The sequence below is a fragment of the Scomber japonicus genome, chromosome 8, assembly GCF_027409825.1.
Source record: "Scomber japonicus isolate fScoJap1 chromosome 8, fScoJap1.pri, whole genome shotgun sequence".
NCBI lineage: Eukaryota > Metazoa > Chordata > Actinopteri > Scombriformes > Scombridae > Scomber > Scomber japonicus.
In genome coordinates, this window is record NC_070585.1 from 20944 (window position 1) to 46129 (window position 25186).

General features: G+C 40.8%; 1 protein-coding gene and 1 long non-coding RNA gene across 2 annotated transcripts; both read left to right on the top strand.

Annotated features, from left to right (window-relative positions):
- Positions 1 to 11381: 11381 nt before the first annotated feature.
- On the top strand, positions 11382 to 12119 carry LOC128363463 (histone-lysine N-methyltransferase KMT5C-like; the record flags this gene model as incomplete). Its single annotated transcript, XM_053324465.1, has 1 exon — positions 11382 to 12119. A coding segment is annotated over exon 1 (738 nt), but the record flags the coding sequence as incomplete, so codon positions are not given.
- A 19-nt stretch (positions 12120 to 12138) lies between these two features.
- On the top strand, positions 12139 to 13446 carry LOC128363335 (uncharacterized). The gene is made up of 3 exons (XR_008321662.1): positions 12139 to 12246; positions 13231 to 13268; positions 13357 to 13446. It is a non-coding gene; the product is annotated as an uncharacterized LOC128363335 (long non-coding RNA).
- Positions 13447 to 25186: the final 11740 nt, after the last annotated feature.

Consider the following 25186-nt stretch of genomic DNA (forward strand, 5'->3'; position numbering starts at 1 on the left):
ATTTAGCATGCTAAGTGTTAGTGTGCATGATTGGAATCTGGGTCATCTATTAAATGGAGGCAGCACCAGTTGAAGATGCACGCTTAGTGCAAGCAAAGGTAGACACAGAGGAGGGAGGGAGGGGCATATGGCAGTTTGATTGGCACTGCACGAGCCAATTGCTTTGAACGTGGCGTTCAACATGATTGGGTGATGTTTTTACGGGATTGTCCGTTCCACAGCTGACTGATTTTTTAAATTTTTATTAAAAAGCATTACATTTCCTTGTTGCTGTCGGGGTGTGAAGAGGATTTCAAGCAATTCAGTAAAAATGCTCCAGAAATACCCTACCCTACCTTTAATACTAGGAAATGACATTTGGAAACATTGACATAGACTAGATTTTGAAAAATGTCTCAACTTTATGGTGTGGTTTTTGACTGCCAATTCTGGTATGAATGTTGTATCTTTGCTTTTATTAAGAACGCTAAGAAGAGAGAAGAAAATGAGAAAGTTTCTCATCCATGTACCACAAGGTCAAGGAGAAGAAAACATTAACCAGGAACCACAACCACCTGTTGTTGTAAATACTGGGGTAAGTGTTATACTTTTTCATGACTACAGTGTGTAACAAGGACCATAATGACTGATGGATGTTTTCCTTTTTGTAGTGCTGTGCTGGAAGTGAGTCTGGGGTAAGTGTTATACTTAATGTTCATGACTGCACTGTGAAACAATGGCCATAATGACTGATTGACGTTTTCTTTTTGTAGTGCTGCGAGGGACAGGATACTATGGACATTATTTTTCAAGTTTTTTTTTTTGTAGCAGTCCTCTTTGTGATCGCCATTTTGATCTGGGTTGGCAATGTCCTTTTTATGAAGAAATAAATGTGACTGTTCAAATGTTCAGATTGAATTTTTACTCATTGCCAGTGTTCATTATGACTCCACCTCCATTAATATAACATACACATCAGTAATAATTGTAAATTATAGTAATTAATTCAAAAAGGTTCATAATTTGCATGATTACTGTGCAAGAAAAAAATCTGTAATATCAATACCTGTGCACTACTAACCAGGTTCTTATGTATGATAATTCAACACTGCATGAGCATTGAATGATGCAGCCACTTGTTTTTGATACAGCAATCTACACACTTCCATCAGTTCTTGGATTCAGCCTGCTCTCACCCTCTTTCTTTGAAATAATAAGCCTTTGAAGGTCTTCCAAATTCTCATCTACCATGATGCCAATAGATGATAATGTGGAAGAAATTTCAAAAACTCATATTTCAAAGACCCAAGCAGACAGTTGGATGAATCCTAGTTCATTTGGAAGCTAATGGAGGGCTGCATCCAACACAGGTGGCAGCATCAGTGTAGCCACATGTCGTAATGAGTTATCAAGTGAGAAAAAACTTCCATATTCTCATCTACCGTGATGCCCGTAGATAAGAATGTGGAAGCAATTTCAATGGCTCATATTTCAAAGACCCAAGCAGACAGTGGGATGAATCCTAGTTCATTTGAAGCTAATGGACGGCAGCATCAGTATAGCCACATGTTGTAATGAGTTATCGAGTGAGAAAAAACTTCCAAATTCTCATCTACCATGATGCCAATAGATGAGAATGTGGAAGCAAGTTCAAAGGCTCATATTTCAAAGACCCAAGCAGACAGTTGGATGAATCCTAGTTCATTTGGAAGCTAATGGATTGCTGCATCCAACACAGGTGGAAGCATCAGTATAGCCACATGTCGTAATGAGTTATCAAGTGAGAAAAACTTCCAAATTCTCATCTACCATGATGCCTGTAGATGAGAATGTGGAAGCAATTTCAAAAGCTCATATTGCAAAGACCCAAGCAGACAGTGGGATGAATCCTAGTTCATTTGGAAGCTAATGGAGGGCTGCATCCAACACAGGTGGCAGTATCAGTATAGCCACATGTCATAATGAGTTATCGAGTGAGAAAAAACTTCCAAATTCTCATCTACCATGATGCCCGTAGATGAGAATGTGGAAGCAATTTCAAAGGCTCATATTTCAAAGACCAACGCAGACAGTGGGATGAATCCTAGTTCATTTGGAAGCTAATGGAGGGCTGCATCCATTACAGGTGGCAGCATGGACGTGCACATGATTATAGAGGGGCAGGGGCTCAAACTCAAAAAAGGGCAGCATGTGTGCGTGCAGAGCGCACACCAAATTTTATTTCCGGTCCTTTACACAATATGGAAATTAATGTAAAATTAAAAAATAAAGTGCTAATAGAAAGCTAACTACATAGCTGTGTGTCCTGTGTTGGTGAAAGTGATATGCATTTGCATATGATGGTGAGAGCACACCATTTGTCCCCATCGATTACATTTGCACCATAACTCATTTATTTAATTATACTTGATGTTTGTTATTTGAACCATAAGTTAGTCAGTAATCATACTTTGCAGATACTTACTATCCCGGGTTTGTTTGTGTTTTGCAGTATATTTGGTTACATCTCAGCAGACTTTTGGTTACAATAAAACACCCACTTGTATTGAATTCAGAGTTTATTGTTTAGTTAGTATCTTTGGTTAGTATAGTATATACATACCTTTTGTAGCTTTCTTTGTTACTCACCATACTTGCATGTGTTCAGGAAACAAAGGGAGGAGGCGGCCTATGTCTCCTGAATTTATACACTGGTGACATGATTAGTGATGTCACTAGGGAAGAACCATGTGGAGGGGTGGTTGGTGAGTTGTTTTGTTAATATGTTAAGATTGTTTATGATTTGATTAGGTTTTTGGTTGCAGATGTAATGGAGATAGGCCGGATAAAAGTAATGTCGAGTGAATGTTGATGAACGGCTAATCTTGTTACTTGTTTCAGGAAGGGCTGAGGACTTACCTGAGGAATGGTATAGTCCACTTTCATTCAGAGGGCAGGCTGATAGAGGGCTCTATATAAGGAGCTGTGAGACTGTGCAGGGGGGTTGTTCTGCTAGACTATAGCTGTGTACACGTTTTAATTTTATTTCAGTTATGCTTATGAGTTAAGTTAATTGTTTGTTTTGTTCTTTTTGTTTGTACAACTTTGTGTTACATTATATAATTCATAAGAATAAAAACAGCGTTGGACAACTGATTCAGCCTTCTGTGTCTGCCTCCTTTGACTTTCGATGAAGTTCAAGAAATTGTCACAGAAGATGAAAATATGGAAGGTTATCAAAGGCTGATATTTCAAAGAGGAAAAGCAGGAAAAATCTGTAATGGGTGTGCAGGAGTAGGACCCAAATGCAGCACTAAACTAGGCAGCAGTTAGAAGTGATCATTATTGAAGAAAGTCAGCAAGGTGACTAAACAGGTATACAACAGGTATAGGCAGAATACATAGGGGGGCAGAGTAGGCAGCAGGTAAGGTAATGCCAGCAGCACTGAAGGAGATGAAGAGGCTGTCGTGATTACCAGGGCAGAGATGGAGAGATGTGGTCAGAGGCAAGCCGATTCGAAACCAGGAAATCAGTCTGTGAAAAAGTGCAATCACTCCTTGCCAGATTGTCTTTGCCTACCTTCCAGACTTTCCAGCTAAAAGAATGGAATAGATGAAATGTTGTCATTTGTAATTCCACATTCTCATTTGGTTGGTCACATGGTCAAAGGCTAAAGGTCACGGCAGCCATATTGACTTCACCTCCACATGTTCCCTGCAACACAAGGTAAGATGCTCTCTTAAAAATGCCAATTTGGACGGATTATGCCCGTCCAAATTAGCAGGAACTGGTTTCTAGTGTTTCGTAAACAGCTTACACACATTTTTTCAAAAGTTTTTGTGTGAAATCTTGGTGTTTGGTGTGGCTAAGTATTATCCTAAAGTCCGAGCAGTAGCACTAACCCACCACGTCATAATAGATTGAAATCTGGAATCGGTTATTCCATTTTCTCATCTGTTAATAGATGGACATTTGGAATTTGAAGGTGACAAGTAGGGTAAACTGTGAAGCACTCAAAGTGACTAGAGAAACACCCATAAGTCTGTCTGTTTTCTGTTCACCTTTCACCAGTTTGTGAAGCCCAGAAGACATGTCCATGTGCCCGAACCACCTTGGCAGCAAGTGCCTGTGGTGTCCAGAGACGGAGCCCGAGCCCGAATCTAAGGTCAAGTTCCTGCGTGGACCCGAGCCCGAGCCCACTCATGAGACCACGTCCACTGTGGGGACGCAGATCAAGCCCTCCGATAAATCCCTGCTGGGGACCCAGACTGAGCCCTCTGATGAATCCCTCGTGGGGACCCAGACAGAGCCCTCTGATGAATCCCTCGTGGGGACCCAGACCGAGCCCTCTGATGAATCCCTACTGGGGACCCAGATCGAGCCTTCTGATGAATCACTCCTGCGGGACCCAGACCGAACCCACTGCCAGTGACCCTACGGGGACCCAGACTGAGCCAACCGCCGGTGACCCTGCGGGAACCCAGACCAGGCCTGCCGCCGGTGACCCTACGGGGACCCGGACCGAGCCCACTGGTGGGGGACAAGGCATCGTCCCAGACTGAGCCACTGGGCCCAAAAATAAGTGTTTCCTCCATAAATTGAAAATAAAGGTTTGAAAATAAAGGTTCTAATCATGTTTTCTGTTTTGAAAGAGTTGTTGAATTATGGTCTTGAGTTCTGACCATGTTAAAAAAGAATAGAATGTTTGAGAAAGTAAGGTGTGTTTTACTTTTCAGCTGTTCCAATCCGCAGTCTCTTCATACTAGATTCTCATCTGTTCTAATGGGGCCAATGTTAATACATGAGCACAGGTGGCAACATCAGTATAGGCACATGTCATGATGATTCCTCATATTGCAAAGACCCAAGCAGACAGTGGGATGAATCCTAGTTCATTTGGAAGCTAATGGAGGGCTGCATCCAACACAGGTGGCAGCATCAGTGTAGCCACATGTCGTAATGAGTAATCGAGTGAGAAAAAACTTCCAAATTCTCATCTACCGTGATGCCCGTAGATGAGAATCTGGAAGTAATTTAAAAGCTCTTATCTCAAAGAAAAAGCAAGGTAGCAGACTGATTCCAAGTCCATGTGCAAGCTTACAGATTGCTTCATCAACAACAAGTGGTTACATCATTGTAGGTACATTTAATGATGAGATATCAATCCCCAAAGTGGTTCCACATTCTCATTTTTACTTCCAAATTCATGTATAGTAGATGAGATTCTGGAAGTCAAGATGACAATCTGGAAGCAATTTAAAAGCTCTCACCTCAAAGAAAAAGCAAGGTAGCAGACTGATTCCAAGTCCGTGTGCAAGCTTACAGATTGCTTCATCAACAACAAGTGGTTACATCATTGTAGGTACATTTAATGATGAGATATCAATCCCCAAAGTAGTTCCACATTCTCATTTTTACTTCCAAATTCATGTATAGTAGATGAGAATATGGAAGTCAAGATGACAATCTGTAAGCAATTTAAAAGCTCTCATCTCAAAGAAAAAACAAGGTAGCAGACTGATTCCAAGTCCGTGTGGCAGCATCAGTAAAGCACATGTCATGATGGGCTATAAAATGAGAGAAAAACTTCCAAATTCCGACCTCATGCTCTGATGCTATAGCAGAGTGTTGGACCTCTTACAGCATGCTTCCAATGTTGGTCCCCCATAGAGATGAATGGGTTTTGCAATATGGAAGCTGGTAAAATAGCCTCAAAATCCACTCAGAGCACTCAGGATATCACATATAGACTTTTGGTGTGTGTGTGAGTCGACCTGAGCGTTCAGCATGCTGTTGGACCTCATACAGCATGCTTCCAATTTTGGTCCCCCATAGAGATGAATGGGTTTTGCAATATGGAAGCTGGTAAAATAGCCTCAAAATCCACTCAGAGCACTCAGGATATCACATATAGACTTTTGGTGTGTGTGTGAGTCGACCTGAGCGTTCAGCATGCTGTTGGACCTCATACAGCATGCTTCCAATTTTGGTCCCCCATAGAGATGAATGGGTTTTGCAATATGGAAGCTGGTAAAATAGCCTCAAAATCCACTCAGAGCACTCAGGATATCACATATAGACTTTTGGTGTGTGTGTGAGTCGACCTGAGCGTCCAGCATGCTGTTGGACCTCATACAGCATGCTTCCAATTTTGGTCCCCCATAGAGATGAATGGGTTTTGCAATATGGAAGCTGGTAAAATAGCCTCAAAATCCACTCAGAGCACTCAGGATATCGCATATAGACTTTTGGTGTGTGTGTGAGTCGACCTGAGCGTCCAGCATGCTGTTGGACCTCATACAGCATGCTTCCAATGTTGGTCCCCCATAGAGATGAATGGGTTTTGCAATGTGGAAGCTGGTAAAATAGCCTCAAAATCCACTCAGAGCACTCAGGATATCACATATAGACTTTTGGTGTGTGTGTGAGTCGACCTGAGCGTCCAGCATGCTGTTGGACCTCATAGAGCATGCTTCCAATGTTGGTCCCCCATAGAGATGAATGGGTTTTGCAATATGGAAGCTGGTAAAATAGCCTCAAAATCCACTCAGAGCACTCAGGATATCACATATAGACTTTTTGTGTGTGTGTGAGTCGACCTGAGCGTTCAGCATGCTGTTGGACCTCATACAGCATGCTTCCAATTTTGGTCCCCCATAGAGATGAATGGGTTTTGCAATGTGGAAGCTGGTAAAGTAGCCTCAAAATCCACTCAGAGCACTCAGGATATCACATATAGACTTTTGGTGTGTGTGTGAGTCGACCTGAGCGTTCAGCATGCTGTTGGACCTCATACAGCATGCTTCCAATTTTGGTCCCCCATAGAGATGAATGGGTTTTGCATTGTGGAAGCTGGTAAAATAGCCTCAAAATCCACTCAGAGCACTCAGGATTTGGAAGTATTTCAAAGGCTCATATTTCAAAGACACAGCTGGGTAAAATGCTGATTCCAAGTCCCTGTGCAAGCTTACAGATTGCTTCATCAACAACAAGTGGTTACATCATTGTAGGTACATTTAATGATGAGATATCAATCCCCAAAGTATTTCCACATTCTCATTTTTACTTCCAAATTCATGTATAGTAGATGAGATTATGGAAGTCAAGATGACAATCTGGAAGCAATTTAAAAGCTCTCATCTCAAAGAAAAAGCAAGGTAGCAGACTGATTCCAAGTCCGTGTGCAAGCTTACAGATTGCTCATCAACAACAAGTGGTTACATCATTGTAGGTACATGTAATGATGAGATATCAATCCCCAAAGTAGTCCCACATTCTCATTTTTGGAATCATCCATAATCTGGTAGCTGCCCCAAGTCTAACCTTTTCAATGGCCGGATTATGGAAGGGTGGAGTCTTCCACACTCTGTGTCTAGCTACAAGGTGGCAATAATCATGACAAGCAAAGGCATTTTGCAAATTTTTTATTGCTTTACAGCACACAACCTGAGGTAAAAACCAGTAGAAGACCTGAAGGTAATGGATCGAACATAGCTATGATAGCACACAACATTTAAAACCAGTGGGGGTATCGGAGCGTCTGGATTCAGGCACCCGTCTTTTCGTCAGCACAACCGTGCTGTGTACATTCCCCAGTGGTGTAGGTCGGTAGGGGGAGAGGGGGCTGTCACGACGGGGGGGATGGAGGAGTAGAGGGATTGGACAAAGGGGACATAAGGGTTGGAAGGGTGGTGGCAATAATTCTACATTGGAAGGGGGTGGGGAGGGCCACTCGTCCTTGAATTCCTTCACCTGGATTCTAGTGCCGGCCTCTACATCACTGAGGTGGACCCTGGATGGATGAAAGGAAAATAGTTGGACAATTTAGACCATGACAGACAAATGGCCAGCAAAGTACAAAAATATGACATTTGGATATCTCTTACACTGTTGATTCACGCTGGATTGAGACCTTGAATTCTGCATCATCAGGGGTGATAGGGCTGGTCTCACAGCTGTTCTCGGACTGTGTATGGAGAACAGAGTAATGACAGCAAAGACAAGCTGTATTAATCAAAGTTAGCGCACAATCGATCGGATGACCTTGTGTACTTACCTTGCTCATCTCAGGTGGAGAAATCACCCAGGCCTGAAAAGCAAATGGAATAGGTGTATATCTGGAAGCAGACGATCTGCTTCCAAATTCCCATCTATTGCACTAGCATTAGCCCGCTAGTTAGCATAGTTTTGAATACTGGCAAAAGTCAAAGCGAAACAAATAAATACACCACATATTTAGTGTCCAAAGGGGAAACGTTACTAACACATGTTGGGATGGCCCATGTTTACTTACCTGCACCGTCTTTTTACTGCAGTCTATGAAGAGCGCTGAGGAGGAGTGTGTCGTGTGTGGGTCTGCCTAGCTCGTATTTTCCTGCTGAATAAGCTGACTTCCTGTTGACACGGGAAGTTCAATACTTGACCTCTGGCAAAAGGTGACAATGTGAAAGATTCAACATTTTCATCCCAATGTTGTGTTGTGCAATGTTTTTGTGCACTTTCATATCTTTTAAAATGCGTTTTATATTGCGTGTTGTGTTCCACACATGTTACGGTGTAGATGTAAATGTGGACCCTCACATTTTATTTCCAAATTTCAATCTATGTCACTTAATGCTGAAAAATGGAACATGAGCCTAGTTAACTAGCTTCATGATACAAACATACATACATTTTTAAAGTCTGTGTAAAGTAAGAATAAATATGTGTTCTGAGCCTGACATGCCACAGAAAAGTGTGTTGTTAACCACCCTGCCAAATTTGAAAGTTTAAAAAAAATCGCCAAATATATGAAATTAGGCTTCCACATTGAAGCTTGTGGGATTGTCAAATCAAGCTTCCAAATCCGATGTTTGTGTCTTAAGTTTAACCACTTAACACACGCCACTGTTTTTCATGCTGTTAGCCTAAACGACATGCCCAAGTTGTGAGCAGCACAGATCCCACATAGTTTGAGACTCAGAGATGTGTCTGGTATCATTGGAAAGGAAACACTCTCAGGATTCTTGTACAAGTATCTGTGTGATTCTGTGACTTACTGAGAAAGAGTGGCAGAGGTTACAATGATGGGGTTGTTTACTCGCCCATAGGTTTGCCTTTACAATGACGTGTACAGACATTCAGGGACCTCTCAGGGTTAGGGGTTGGGGGGGCAGGGTTAGGGGTCAGGGACCTCTCAGTGAGATATAGACACAATGAGGCCACAGCCACATGTCTTGGCTTCATGCAGTCCAAATTTGGAGTCAAAAGACCAAAAGATGAATTTTTCAGAATTATTTTTCAACAGGTATGTCCATGCGTTTTGCTCAGGTCCTTTTTGGAGACTCCAAATGGACACTTGGTTACCAAAGCTGTATAACCACAATCAAACACCTATAACTTCACAACCCATTTGCCTACAATCAAAGAAATGATTTGAATGAAAGCTGACACCATATTATTATTATTATTATTATTATTATTACTACATATAACCATATTTTTTTGTTTGGCCATATCTATCTATCTATCTGTTTGTTTTGCTATAAGTCATATGTCAAGTCGAAGAAGAACCAACCGTGTAATGATATATGGTTCAACTCTTTTACGCACAGGGCGCACGCCGGTTATGCTTGGAGTTTGTTTATGGACAGCCAAACTTGATAGCTTAGTGTCATACACCGTTGGAAACCTCTGACTATTGGCTAAAAGGCTATCAACTTCATTTCACCGAATATTTCCATAGGCTAGAACAGCAGTCAATCAAAGCCATGTCGTCATTGTTGTCGGTCACATGTCCTCATTGCCTTTGGAGACGTGTACTGCCTAATCCTAAACACCGATTGGCTTGTGTGTGGTGTCGTCAGAAGCAGGAGAGGCTCGCGGTCGTAAACATCTAGTCACGTGTACTTTAAGATGGACGTGCAGGTCAGGAAATGATGTAAACGGACCGTATATGGTTTGTTATTTGTGTTATTACGTTACGTGTTGGACTAAATACATGTTGACATATTGAGGAAAGTATTCCGGTTTTATGGAAACGGATTTCATATTTCACAAGAATGGATACTTGGCGAGCTGTACAGAAAGTCCTGAGTCATAAGATGATCGTTGTGGATAAAGGGAAGACTTTGAAGGTATGTAGCATTATAGCTTTTCTTACTTAGCTCAGGGGCTAGCCGAGCTAATCGCTAATACTATTACGGCTGTGAGCAACCATATAAGTCGTGAGTGGTCTTGAATGAATCAGGAGAATCTAAGCTTTCCAACGATGTACGGCATGAATATACATGTTTAAGGGTTGGTGTTTAAAACATTCAGAAGAACTTGTGGCTACCTCTTAACATCCGTCCCGTTCCGTAGACGGAACAGCGTGCGTTAAGTGGTTAAAATTACCACATAAAATACTTACCTTCCAAATTTCAATCTATTAAAATAATGCATATATGTAGATGAAAACTTGGACTTCCTGTATAAACAGGAAGTAGGAACTCCACTGCAACTTCGACTACAGCGTGGCATGGTAAGTCAGTTGGCTCTGTCATTTCTCAATTTTTCTCATGAAAAATGCATTGAAAATTGCTTGTTTTTGCCTTATTTCAGTGTTTAACATCCCAATATTGTGTTGTGCAATGTTTTTTTGCACTTTCATATCTTTTAAAATGCGTTTTATATTGCGTGTTGTGTTGCACATGGACATGTTACGGTGTAGATGTAAATGTGGACCCTCGCATTTCATTTCCAAATTTCAATCTATGTCACTTAATGCTGAAAAATGGAACATGAGCCTAGTTAACTCGCTTCATGATACAAACATACATACATTTTTAAAGTCTGTTTAAAGTAAGAATAAATGTGTTCTGAGCCTGACATGCCACAGAAAAGTGTGTTGTTAACAACCCTGACAAATTTGAAAGTTTAAAAAAAAATCGCCAAATATATGAAATTAGGCTTCAAAAATCAGCCTCTGAAATCCCGCTCTCAGCTGCTAGCTCGGCTGCTAACTTGGCTACTAACTTGGCTACTAACTTGGCTACTAACTCGGCTAACTTAAACCCGCTTTTTGCAGGCTCAGAAAATCAGGAAAAATGAGGGTGAAAAATAGTTTAAGGCTCTATCTCCACAGTTCAGTACTGCATAGTTATCAGCCTTTTCACATGTTTTCTGTAACCATTTTCCAACATGTATAATATGTTTAGAAGTAAATCAATGAATTGACTTAACATGGACTTTAAGCAAATTTGTCATGGTACATTTCTGCCTTTTGCATTTTTGTAAGACCACAAAAGGCTGCTTGTAACTGCTTGTTTTGTTAGGCTAACTTCCCCAGGCTAATTAAGGGGTGTCAGAACAGCCTGCAATAAACTGTCTATTACTTATATTGTTGTCTGATATACTTTTGACTTATCACAAAAGACTTCCAGTATCCTGATGGAACGAGACGATGGCTGGACTCAGTGTGACAGAGCTGTGCGAGATTGATGACCTTGCCACCAAATTGGTCCTGGACCCCCTGCTGGGCTTCTGCACCCATAAAATGAATAATAGTCCTTTACCAGAGATACAGTGTTGGAATAATCTCAAAGAGGCCCTTGTGCAATTTCAAAGTACACATGACTTTAACTCAACATTCGAGGCGTTGACAGTGGGCGGACTGGCTGGTGACTATTTTAATTCTATGGAAAGCCATCGTCAGGAGCTACTGAGGCAACATGTCTATCGCTATCTCAGTGCCTTCCTGCTAGACAGTGGTGTCAAAATTGAGTCCTGTGATAGATACTCTTCAGAAATCAATGGGGCAAAGGTAATCTCTACAAGGCACTGGTTTGGAGGACAGCGTGTGGAGGTCCTAGTGGGCTGCATGGCCAAGTTAACACCTGCTCATAGTGCTTTGCTGAGGGCAGGAGTCAATGACTTCAGTGTCATGTATTCTACTCGCAAAGGCTGTGCTCAGCTGTGGCTTGGGCCTGCAACCTTTATCAATCATGACTGCAAACCAAACTGCAAGTTCCTCGGTGGCGAGAAAAATATTGCTTATATTGAAGTGATTAGACCCATCTCACCTGGGGAGGAGATCACATGTTACTATGGGGCCAACTTTTTTGGGGATGGAAATATAGTATGTGAATGTGTCACCTGTGAGAAGAATGGAGAGGGCTACTTCAGACACAGAGGGAAGCAGCTTCATTCTGAACAACCAAAGGACCCTATGAGCCCAAAGTACCAACTGAGGGAGGTATATCGTCGTCATTACGTGTCCAGAGCCCAGAAGAGGGAAGGAGGAAGTCCAGAGATCTGCACAGATGAAGGTAACAGGAGACTGAGGAAATATTTGTCAAAGCTAGGCATGGGCCGGTATGAGATTCTGGCGGTATGATAACCATAAGAAAAAAATATCACGGTTTCACGGTATGGCGGTATTGCGATTACAGCTCTAAAATGTTCCTAAAAGTAAGAAAAATAAAGACAGACATGTTAATTTAATCTGAATATACACTGTAATGACAGTGTGAGGGGTTGTGATAGTCTACGCTGCAGCTGCACCACTTGAGGGATTACTGACCAGCACTTCCTGTCTTTGACCAGCACTTCTTGTCTTTGACCAGACAAAAAAATTGCTCATAACTTAGGAACGGTATGACAGAAAATTTGTCGGTTTCGGTTATTGTGGTTTTTCAAATCGCGGTATACCTTGAACACGGTTATCATCCCATGCCTAGTCAAAGCCATTAAAATGAAATTAAATAAAGAAACAAAAGAACTGCAAGTGATTGAAGCATCATGGACACATCCGGACACAAAAAGTCACTCGTCACAGTGTGATCTACTGGAAAGAAAAAATGACTTTTTAATTTATTTTTCAAAAGTATGATTTTTATTATGTCTTGTATCTTTACTCCTTGCCTTTTTAATTACCTGATGTGTCTTACCAATAGTTTGTTTTTTGTCACCTGTTTTTTTCCAAATGATCCTGAATGTATTTAAGCCATTTTCTGTTCAGTCACGTTGTCTGCTTCATTTGGTCACTTGTACTCTGTTAATTCTGCTCAGTTACTTGTGCCTATTTTCTTTGCCATTACCCTTTAATTTTTGTTTCACCATTGTTTCTCTGCACATACTTCACAGTATTGCTGGTATCTACTACTGTTGTGGCTCACCCTGATTAAGTATTATACCACTGGAATTTGCAAGTTGTCCTAGCTGAACACTTGAAAATGTTTTTATTGTTTGATTGAGACTTTTTCCATTGTTCCACATTATAACCTCCTTCTCAAATCCCTCCAAATGCACAGGCATCGCAGGTGGTCCACATTACCTGGTTGACAAGATGGTAAGTAAATATCAATAGGGAGTGTACTTTGATAGTTTATTGAGGATGCAGGGCCTTAATCGGGTATCTTGTTTTTAATTATCCACAGAGTCGTAAACTGTGTGGGATGTGTTTTGGAAACTTTGTGAACTTGAAGCAACACCTTACAGTGTCACACACTATTCCAAATAAACAGGAGCTTCACCTGCTTATGAAATATGGGAATGCACGGTGAGATTAAGATACATTTTTTTTTGTATTTATTCCTAAATACCAAGTCATGTTATTTGCATGGATTTTCTGGACTCATTTTTTTTCATTTTCTAACACAGAACTACAGAAAGGTTGGACTGCAACATATGTTCAAAGAAACAGCTTATCCGCCTTGATAAGCATTTAGTAGACGCACACGGGATTATATCCGCAGATGTAAGTATATTACATTGTTTTTAATATAAGAAAAGAAAAACGTTTGCAAGCTCTTTTGTCAATTTAATGCTTTTTCCATCTAAAGCTAGTTTAATGTTATAAATAGTAAATGCACTGTCATTATTGTTAGTCATTATGACCACTCAAAGCGCTTTTACACCACATCTCATTCTCCCATTCACACACATTCATACAATGATGGCAGGGATTACCACGCAGAGTGCCGACCTGCTCATCAACGAGAAACTAACCATTCACACACTGCAGCAACGGAAGCAATTTTGGGGTTAAGTATCAACATGTGGAATGGAGGAGCCGGGAATCAAACCGCCAATCTTCCGATTGGTTGACAACTGCTCTACCTCCTGAGCCACAGCCGCCCCATAATAAGTAATTTTATGTTAATAGGAGCGAGAACCAATCATGAAGCAGGCCAAGAGAGCAGTCATAGTGAAAGCAATTGCTGCACTGAGGGAGACCAACACTGATGAGCCTATTGTCTCCACGTTGGACATGGAGATTACCAATCCATACGGTACTTATGTTGTGTTAATATTACTTGTGATTCCCTAGTAACTAGGACACTGAAGACAAGGCTTATATCATCATATCCATTTCAATTTTCTAACTATACGCAAATCAAACTTGAGCTTTCTACTGTGTAATTTTTAAGGCTTTTGTGTAACAACCAAACATGTTATACAGCGTTGCCCATAAAGTTGGAATACAATATTTTTTACTTCTTCTTGTGAAATGATTGTGACAATGTGATTTATTCTTGATAGAAAAAGTGTATAAATTCTCAAAATTGTATTGATCAATCTCATTGCACCTGGTCAAATGTGATACTGATTTGTATAAATAGAAAATAAAAAAGAGGAATGTGTCCGAAAACAAAATTATTCCAACTTTATAGGCGACAGTGTAGATTAAAATTTGGAACCAAAGGGTTTCAATTTGCAACATGAATCTTTTCCACTTTATTGCAGAGGATTTTACTCCACCTATTGGAGACCTGTCTGCAGAGCCCACTGATGAGGAACTGGGGCAGAAGCAAGAGGAGGCCCAGAAGGATGACAATGACCTTCACCTTTGTCTTCAGGCAACTGACAGTTCATCCTCTATTAATTGTTCTTCCACTGACATCGATTCCACCCCTATACCTCTTGGTCAATGCACATCCTCCTGCAGTGACCTTCATCAACCTCCCAGTCAGACACTTGCTTCCACCCCTGCTTCTATGTCCTCAAGCTCTTCATTCAACAACATTTCTATGACTCAGATTCTCCAACTCCATTCCAGTCCTCCGCCTGGGTCCATGGGTTCAGTGGCATGTGAGAGTGGGAGTTCTCCATTCAACCTATCAGGGCACTTGAGTGGCCAGACTGAACACTCGACTGGTTCACTGTCAAAAACATGTGCATGCAACTGTCAGCATGTACTTTCTAGGCTGCAGGACGTGGAACAAAAACTGAATACTTTGCTCAAGACGCAGTCACAGGCAACCACACCGGCAACCACCCCCAAAAGTACACTATATAAAGCACCTCTATCGGCTCAAAAAGGGGAACGTGTAACCATGGCGAAGATGGACAAATTTTTATATGGTAAGTTTTCATTTCTTTTTCAATTTCATTAGTCATACCGTTATTATTATTAGAAGTGTTATTGTTGTCATTATGCCCCCCTTGCTTGGAACTCCACTGCAACTTTGACTACAGCGTGGCATGGTAAGCTAGTTGGCTCTGTCATTTCTCAATTTTTCTCATGAAAAATGTATTGAAAATTGCTTGTTTTTACCTTATTTCAGTGTGTAACATCCCAATGCTGTGTTGTGCAATGTTTTTTTGCACTTTCATATCTTTTAAAATGCGTTTTATATTGCGTGTTGTGTTCCACACATGTTACGGTGTAGATGTAAATGTGGACCCTCGCATTTTATTTCCAAATTTCAATCTATGTCACTTAATGCTGAAAAATGGAACATGAGCCTAGTTAACTAGCTTCATGATACAAACATACATACATTTTTAAAGTCTGTGTAAAGTAAGAATAAATATGTGTTCTGAGCCTGACATACCACAGAAAAGTGTGTTGTTAACCACCCTGCCAAATTTGAAAGTTTAAAAAAAATCGTCATCATTAGTCATTTCATTAGTCATACCGTTATTATTATTAGCAGTGTTATTGTTGTCATTATGCCCCCCTTGCCCCCCCCCCCCCCTTGCTCTCTCAACGCAACCTGCCAAACTGGTCTTGGTGGGATTTGCTGGATCTCTTTAAAATAGTTTATGGTCTAAACCTGTTCTTTCAGTAAAGTGCCTTGAGAAAACATTTTCTGTGATTTTACATTATATAAATAAAATTGAATTGAATTGCATTTGGGAGATAGAGGAGCGAAACAATTATGTGATCAAAAAATAATTGGACCAGACAATTTCAGATCTAAGCACTACAGATTTGATAATGGCACCAGGGGCAAGTTACAAGCAACACAAGGTTGAAGCGGGAAGTCAAACCTGGCCTGGCCTCCTTTATCCAAAAGCACACCATACACAGTCACACTGACACAGTTTTTTTGGGATTTTACAACTTATAATTACTTTTAATGCAGAAAAGATCCTTCAAGACTTTGAAAGCTTTCGCCTGGGACCACGGACAGGAAGGAAGGACAGGGACAATGCAAAGCAGTCATCCAGCCACGCTCGTCGCTTTTGCCTTTACATGGCTGCTGGCCTACCTTCCAGCTCCATCTCGGGTGACATCAGGTTTTTGAACCAGATGGACAAGTTGCGCACGTAAGTATTCTTTCTATCATATGCAGTGCAATATATTACATTTTGGATTTAGAAGGATACGTCAGAGTAGTCCAGTTGCAGTATAAAATGTGGAATCTTGAATTAAAAGCATGATTGAATGACTTGTAACTCCACACTTTTTTCCATAGCTGGCCGACATACCTGGCCCAAAAGGGTTATGCATCCACAACAGTGAAGAACATGATGATTAACGTCATCATGTTTTTCAAACATGTGGAGAACTCATTCCAGGTTGTCAGTAAATTAACACATAAAGACCTGACCAGAATTCTGGACGAGTTGAAGAGGGCCCTGTCTGAAGTTCAGCGTAAAGTAGTCACTCATCGGCAGAAGGTGGTGCGCCGCAAGACAGGTAAATGTTGTCATTGTCTTTCAGTTTGGTAATGTGTAATTATTAAATTCAATCAATCAATCTTTATTTGTATAGCGCCAAATAACAACATATTACAATTGCAATTGAAAAATTTGAGTAATAATGATTCCAAAATCTAATTTATTGAATTCAACACCTTTCAGAGGACGACAGAAAACAGGTGGCCAGGGCCATGTGCCATGATCCATCCACCGCAGAGCGATTTCATGTCGCCCTGCGGGATAAATCGAAAGGGAGACTGAAAGCTCTTAAAATGGCTGCCTCTCGAGGGGATGCAGAGAGTGATGATTCCTCGGAGACAGGCTCAGATGATTCTTCAGAGGCGGAAGAACCCATCTACAACGATGATCCTGAGTCAAGCTCTCCACCTTCTGAAGAGGAAATGAGGGTCTGGCGTCAAAAAAAAAAAATGAAAAAAGAGAGAGAACAGCTTCAACTGCACATTGTCTCACCTTCAAAATGTGAGGTAGTGGTGACAAAACTGAGGAGAAAAGTTGCAGACTTCTATTTTGAAAAAATAAAGGCTGCTGCTGAAGAGGAACCCAGATCTGCACCTCAGTCTGTGGACATCACTGATCTGGCACCACCAACCCCAATTTGTCAAACGGAGGAATCTGTCTGCAAGGAAGAAACTGCCTCCATGTCTGTGCCAAAACAGACTGAAGCCCCCCTTGCTGCCCTTACTGTGACCACAGATAGTGTTCCAGAGACTACTGCTGAGGAGGAACCCATATGGGTACCTCAGCCCATGGACATCACTGATCTGGCACAACCATCCCCAATTCGTCAAACGGAGGAATCTGTCTGCAAGGAAGAAACTGCCTCCATGTCTGTGCCAAAACAGACTGAAGCCCCCCTTGCACCACCATCCCCAATTCGTCAAACGGAGGAATCTGTCTGCAAGGAAGAAACTGCCTCCGTGTCTGGGCCAAAACAGACTGAAGCCCCCCTTGCTGCCCTTACTGTGACCACAGATAGTGTTCCAGAGACTACTGCTGAGGAGGAACCCATATAGGTACCTCAGCCCATGGACATTTCTGAGCTGGCACAACCATCCCCAATTCTTCAAATGGAGAAATCTGTCTGCAAGGAAGAAACTGCCTCCGTGTCTGGGCCAAAACAGACTGAAGCCCCCCTTGCACCACCATCCCCAATTCGTCAAACGGAGGAATCTGTCTTCAACTTAAAATGTTAAGAGGAACATAAATAATGTTAAAAAAATGTTAAAAACATTAAGGTTTGGTTTAAAATGTTAAAAGGAACATAAAAAATGTTAAAAAAAGAATGTTAAAAACATTACAAATGTTTAAAATGTTAAAAGGAATATAAATAATGTTAAAAAAATGTTAAAAACATTAAAGTTTGGTTTAAAATGTTAAAGGTAACATAAATAATGTTAAAAAATGTTAAAAACATTAGGAATGTAATAAGTGTTAATAATATTAGGAATGTAATAAGTGTTAAGAATTAGGAATGTAATAAGTGTTAAGAATATTAAGAATGTAATAAGTGTTAATAATATTAGGAATGTAATAAGTGTTAATAATATTAGGAATGTAAAAAAAGAATGTGAAAAACATTAGGAATGTTAAAATAACTGTTAAAATGACTGTTAAAAAGAATGTTAAAAACAACCTTAAAAGAATATATTATTAAATTAAAAGAATATATTTTTCAAGGAGCAATTTGCATGTGTCTGCCTCCTTTGACTTTTGATGAAGTTCAAGAAATTGTCACAGAATATGAAAATATGGAAGGTTATCAAAGGCTGATATATCAAAGACAGCAGGAAGAATCTGTAATGGGTGTGCAGGAGTAGGACCCAAATGCAGCACTAAACTAGGCAGCAGTTAGAAGTGATCTTTATAGAAGACAGTCAGCAAGGTGACTAAACAGGTATACAACAGGTATAGGCAGAATACATAGGGGGGCAGAGTAGGCAGCAGGTAAGGTAATGCCAGCAGCACTGAAGGAGATGAAGAGGCTGTCGTGATTACCAGGGCAGAGATGGAGAGATGTGGTCAGAGGCAAGCCGATTCGAAACCAGGAAATCAGTCTGTGAAAAAGCGCAATCACTCCTTGCCAGATTGTCTTTGTCTACCTTCCAGACTTTCCAGCTAAAAGAATGGAATAGATGAAATGTTGTCATTTGTAATTCCACATTCTCATTTGGTTGGTCACATGGTCAAAGGCTAAAGGTCACGGCAGCCATATTGACTTCACCTCCACATGTTCCCTGCAACACAAGGTAAGATGCTCTCTTAAAAATGCCAATTTGGACGGATTATGCCCGTCCAAATTAGCAGGAACTGGTTTCTAGTGTTTCTTAAACAGCTTAGACACATTTTTTCAAAAGTTTTTGTGTGAAATCTTGGTGTTTGGTGTGGCTAAGTATTATCCTAAAGTCCGAGCAGTAGCACTAACCCACCACGTCATAATAGATTGAAATCTGGAATCGGTTATTCCATTTTCTCATGTGTTAATAGATGGACATTTGGAATTTGAAGGTGACAAGTAGGGTAAACTGTGAAGCACTCAAAGTGACTAGAGAAACACCCATAAGTCTGTCTGTTTTCTGTTCACCTTTCACCAGTTTGTGAAGCCCAGACAACATGTCCATGTGCCCGAACCACCCTGGAAGCAAGTGCCAGTGGTATGCAGAGACCGAGACCGAGCCCGAGCCCGAGCCCGAGCCCAAGGCCAAGTTCCCGCGTGGGCCCGAGCCCGAGCCCAAGCCCACTCATGAGACCAATTCCATCAACAAGTCCACTGTGGGGACCCAGAACAAGCCCTCCGATAAATCCCTCCTGGGGACCCAGACCGAGCCCTCTGATGAATCCCTCGTGGGGACCCAGACTGAGCCCTCTGATGAATCCCTCCTGGGGACCCAGATTGAGCCTTCTGATGAATCCCTCCTGGGGACCCAGACCGAACCCACTGCCGGTGACGCTGCGGGAACTCAGACCGAACCCACCGCCATGTCACAGACCAAGCCTGCCGCCGGTGACCCTACGGGGACCCGGACCGAGCCCACTGGCGGGAAACAAGGCATCGTCCCAGACTGAGCCACTGGGCCCATAAATAAGTGTTTCCTCCATAAATTGAAAATAAAGGTTTGAAAATAAAGGTTCTAATCATGTTTTCTGTTTTGAAAGAGTTGTTGAATTATGGTCTTGAGTTCTGACCATGTTAAAAAAGAACAGAATGTTTGAGAAAGTAAGGTGTGTTTTACTTTTCAGCTGTTCCAATCCGCAGTCTCTTCATACCAGATTCTCATCTGTTCTAATGGGGCCAATGTTAATACATGAGCACAGGTGGCAACATCAGTATAGGCCACATGTCATGATGAGTTATCAAGTGAGAAAAAACTTCCATATTCTCATCTACCATGATGCCCGTAGATGAGAATATGGAAGTTATTTTAAAGGCTCATATTGCAAAGACCAAAGCAGACAGTGGGATGAATCCTAGTTAATTTGGAAGCTAATGGAGGGCTGCATCCAACACAGGTGGTAGGAACAGTATAGGCATATTTCATGATGAGTTATGAAGTGAGAGAAAAAATTGCAAATTCTCATCTAATGTATGTGGTACTTCAGAATTTGGAAGTACTTCAAAGGCTCATATTTCAAAGACACAGCTGGGTAAAAGGCTGATTCCAAGTCCATGTGCAAGCTTACAGATCGCTGCATCAAAGACATGTGGTTGCATCACTCTAGGTACACATAATAATGAGATATTAAGCCTCAAAATAATTCCAGATTCTCATCTTAACTTCCAAATTCCTGTATAATGAGAATCTGGCAATATTTCAAAGGCTCATATCTCAAAGAAAGAGGTAGGCAGCAAGCTGATTCTCAAACCACATTGAAGCTTGTGGGATTGTCAAATCAAGCTTCCAAATCCGATGTTTGTGTCTTAAGTTTAACCACTTAACACACGCCCCTGTTTTTTATGCTGTTAGCCTAAACGACATGCCCAAGTTGTGAGCAGCACAGATCCCACATAGTTTGAGACTCAGAGATGTGTCTGGTATCATTGGAAAGGAAACACTCTCAGGATTCTTGTACAAGTATCTGTGTGATTCTGTGACTTACTGAGAAAGAGTGGCAGAGGTTACAATGATGGGGTTGTTTACTCGCCCATAGGTTTGCCTTTACAATGACATGTGTACAGACATTCAGGGACCTCTCAGGGTTAGGGGTCAGGGACCTCTCAGTGAGATATAGCCACAATGAGGCCACAGCCACATGTCTTGGCTTCATGCAGTCCAAATTTGGAGTCAAAAGACCAAAAGATGAATTTTTCAGAATTATTTTTCAACAGGTATGTCCATGCGTTTTGCTCAGGTCCTTTTTGGAGACTCCAAATGGACACTTGGTTACCAAAGCTGTATAACCACAATCAAACACCTATAACTTCACAACCCATTTGCCTACAATCAAAGAAATGATTTGAATGAAAGCTGACACCATATTATTATTAATATTATTATTATTATTACTACATATAACCATATTTTTTTGTTTGGCCATATCTATCTATCTATCTGTTTGTTTTGCTATAAGTCATATGTCAAGTCGAAGAAGAACCAACCGTGTAATGATATATGGTTCAACTCTTTTACGCACCGGGCGCACGCCGGTTACGCTTGGAGTTTGTTTATGGACAGCCAAACTTGATAGCTTAGTGTCATACACCGTTGGAAACCTCTGACTATTGGCTAAAAGGTTATCAACTTCATTTCACCGAATATTTCCATAGGCTAGAACAGCAGTCAATCAAAGCCATGTCGTCATTGTTGTCGGTCACATGTCCTCATTGCCTTTGGAGACGTGTACTGCCTAATCCTAAACACCGATTGGCTTGTGTGTGGTGTCGTCAGAAGCAGGAGAGGCTCGCGGTCGTAAACATCTAGTCACGTGTACTTTAAGATGGACGTGCAGGTCAGGAAATGATGTAAACGGACCGTATATGGTTTGTTATTTGTGTTATTACGTTACGTGTTGGACTAAATACATGTTGACATATTGAGGAAAGTATTCCGGTTTTATGGAAACGGATTTCATATTTCACAAGAATGGATACTTGGCGAGCTGTACAGAAAGTCCTGAGTCATAAGATGATCGTTGTGGATAAAGGGAAGACTTTGAAGGTATGTAGCATTATAGCTTTTCTTACTTAGCTCAGGGGCTAGCCGAGCTAATCGCTAATACTATTACGGCTGTGAGCAACCATATAAGTCGTGAGTGGTCTTGAATGAATCAGGAGAATCTAAGCTTTCCAACGATGTACGGCATGAATATACATGTTTAAGGGTTGGTGTTTAAAACATTCAGAAGAACTTGTGGCTACCTCTTAACATCCGTCCCGTTCCGTAGACGGAACAGCGTGCGTTAAGTGGTTAAAATTACCACATAAAATACTTACCTTCCAAATTTCAATCTATTAAAATAATGCATATATGTAGATGAAAACTTGGACTTCCTGTATAAACAGGAAGTAGGAACTCCACTGCAACTTCGAGTACAGCGTGGCATGGTAAGTCAGTTGGCTCTGTCATTTCTCAATTTTTCTCATGAAAAATGCATTGAAAATTGCTTGTTTTTGCCTTATTTCAGTGTTTAACATCCCAATATTGTGTTGTGCAATGTTTTTTTGCACTTTCATATCTTTTAAAATGCGTTTTATATTGCGTGTTGTGTTCCACATGGACATGTTAGTGTGTAGATGTAAATGTGGACCCTCGCATTTTATTTCCAAATTTCAATCTATGTCACTTAATGCTGAAAAATGGAACATGAGCCTAGTTAACTCGCTTCATGATACAAACATACATACATTTTTAAAGTCTGTGTAAAGTAAGAATAAATATGTGTTCTGAGCCTGACATACCACAGAAAAGTGTATTGTTAACCACACTGCCAAATTTGAGAGTTTAAAAAAAAATCGCCAAATATATGAAATTAGGCTTCAAAAATCAGCCTCTGAAATCCCGCTGTCAGCTGCTAGCTCGGCTGCTAACTTGGCTACTAACTTGGCTACTAACTCGGCTAACTTAAACCCGCTTTTTGCAGGCTCAGAAAATCAGGAAAAATGAGGGTGAAAAATAGTTTAAGGCTCTATCTCCACAGTTCAGTACTGCATAGTTATCAGCCTTTTCACATGTTTTCTGTAACCATTTTCCAACATGTATAATATGTTTAGAAGTAAATCAATGAATTGACTTAACATGGACTTTAAGCAAATTTGTCATGGTACATTTCTGCCTTTTGCATTTTTGTAAGACCACAAAAGGCTGCTTGTAACTGCTTGTTTTGTTAGGCTGACTTCCCCAGGCTAATTAAGGGGTGTCAGAACAGCCTGCAATAAACTGTCTATTACTTATATTGTTGTCTGATATACTTCTGACTTATCACGAAACACCTGTGAGAAGAATGGAGAGGGCTATTTCAGACACAGAGGGAACCAGCTTCATTCTGAACAACCAAAGGACCCTTCTGAGGGAGGTATATCGTCGTCATTACGGAGTGTCCAGAGCCCAGAAGAGGGAAGGAGGAAGTCCAGAGATCTGCACAGATGAAGGTAACAGGAGACTGAGGAAATATGTGTCAAAGCCATTAAAATGAAATTAAGTAAAGAAACAAAAGAACTGCAAGTGATTGAAGTATCATGGACACATCCGGACACAAAAAGTCACTCGTCACAGTTGCAGGGCCTTAATCTGGTATCTTACCACAGGTACCACAGAGTCGTAAACTGTGTGGGATGTGTTTTGGAAGCTTTATGGACTTGAGGCAACACCTTACAGTGTCACACACTATTCCAAATAAACAGGAGTTTCGCCTGCTTATGAAATATGGGAATGCACGGTGAGATTAAGATACATTTTTTTTTGTATTTATTCCTAAATACCAAGTCATGTTATTTGCATGGATTTTCTGGACTCTTTTTTTTTCATTTTCTAACACAGAACTACAGAAAGGTTGGACTGCAACATATGTTCAAAGAAACAGCTTATCCGCCTTGATAAGCATTTAGTAGACACACACGGGATTATATCCGCAGATGTAAGTATATTACATTGTTTTTAATATAAGAAAAGAAAAACGTTTGCAAGCTCTTTTGTCAATTTAATGCTTTTTCCATCTAAAGCTAGTTTAATGTTATAAATAGTAAATGGACTGTCATTATTGTTAGTCATTATGACCACTCAAAGCGCTTTTACACCACATCTCATTCTCCCATTCACACACATTCATACAATGATGGCAGGGATTACCACGCAGGGTGCCGACCTGCTCATCAACGAGAAACTAACCATTCACACACTGCAGCAACGGAAGCAATTTTGGGGTTAAGTATCAACATGTGGAATGGAGGAGCCGGGAATCAAACCGCCAATCTTCCGATTGGTTGACAACTGCTCTACCTCCTGAGCCACAGCCGCCCCATAATAAGTAATTTTATGTTAATAGGAGCGAGAACCAATCATGAAGCAGGCCAAGAGAGCAGTCATAGTGAAAGCAATTGCTGCACTGAGGGATACCAACACCGATGAGCCTATTGTCTCCACGTTGGACATGGAGATTACCAATCCATACGGTACTTATGTTGTGTTAATATTACTTGTGATTCCCTAGTAACTAGGACACTGAAGACAAGGCTTATATCATCATATCCATTTCAATTTTCTAACTATACGCAAATCAAACTTGAGCTTTCTACTGTGTAATTTTTAAGGCTTTTGTGTAACAACCAAACATGTTATACAGCGTTGCCCATAAAGTTGGAATACAATATTTTTTACTTCTTCTTGTGAAATGATTGTGACAATGTGATTTATTCTTGATAGAAAAAGTGTATAAATTCTCAAAATTGTATTGATCAATCTCATTGCACCTGGTCAAATGTGATACTGATTTGTATAAATAGAAAATAAAAAAGAGGAATGTGTCCGAAAACAAAATTATTCCAACTTTATAGGCGACAGTGTAGATTAAAATTTGGAACCAAAGGGTTTCAATTTGCAACATGAATCTTTTCCACTTTATTGCAGAGGATTTTACTGCACCTATTGGAGACCTGTCTGAAGAGCCCACTGATGAGGAATTGGGGCAGAAGCAGGAGGAGGCCCAGAAGGATGACAATGACCTTCACCTTTGTCTTCAGGCAACTGACAGTTCATCCTCTAATAATTGTTCTTCCACTGACATCGATTCCACCCCTATACCTCTTGGTCAATGCACATCCTCTTCCAGTGACCTTCATCAACCTCCCAGTCAGCCACTTGCTTCCACCCCTGCTTCTATGTCTTC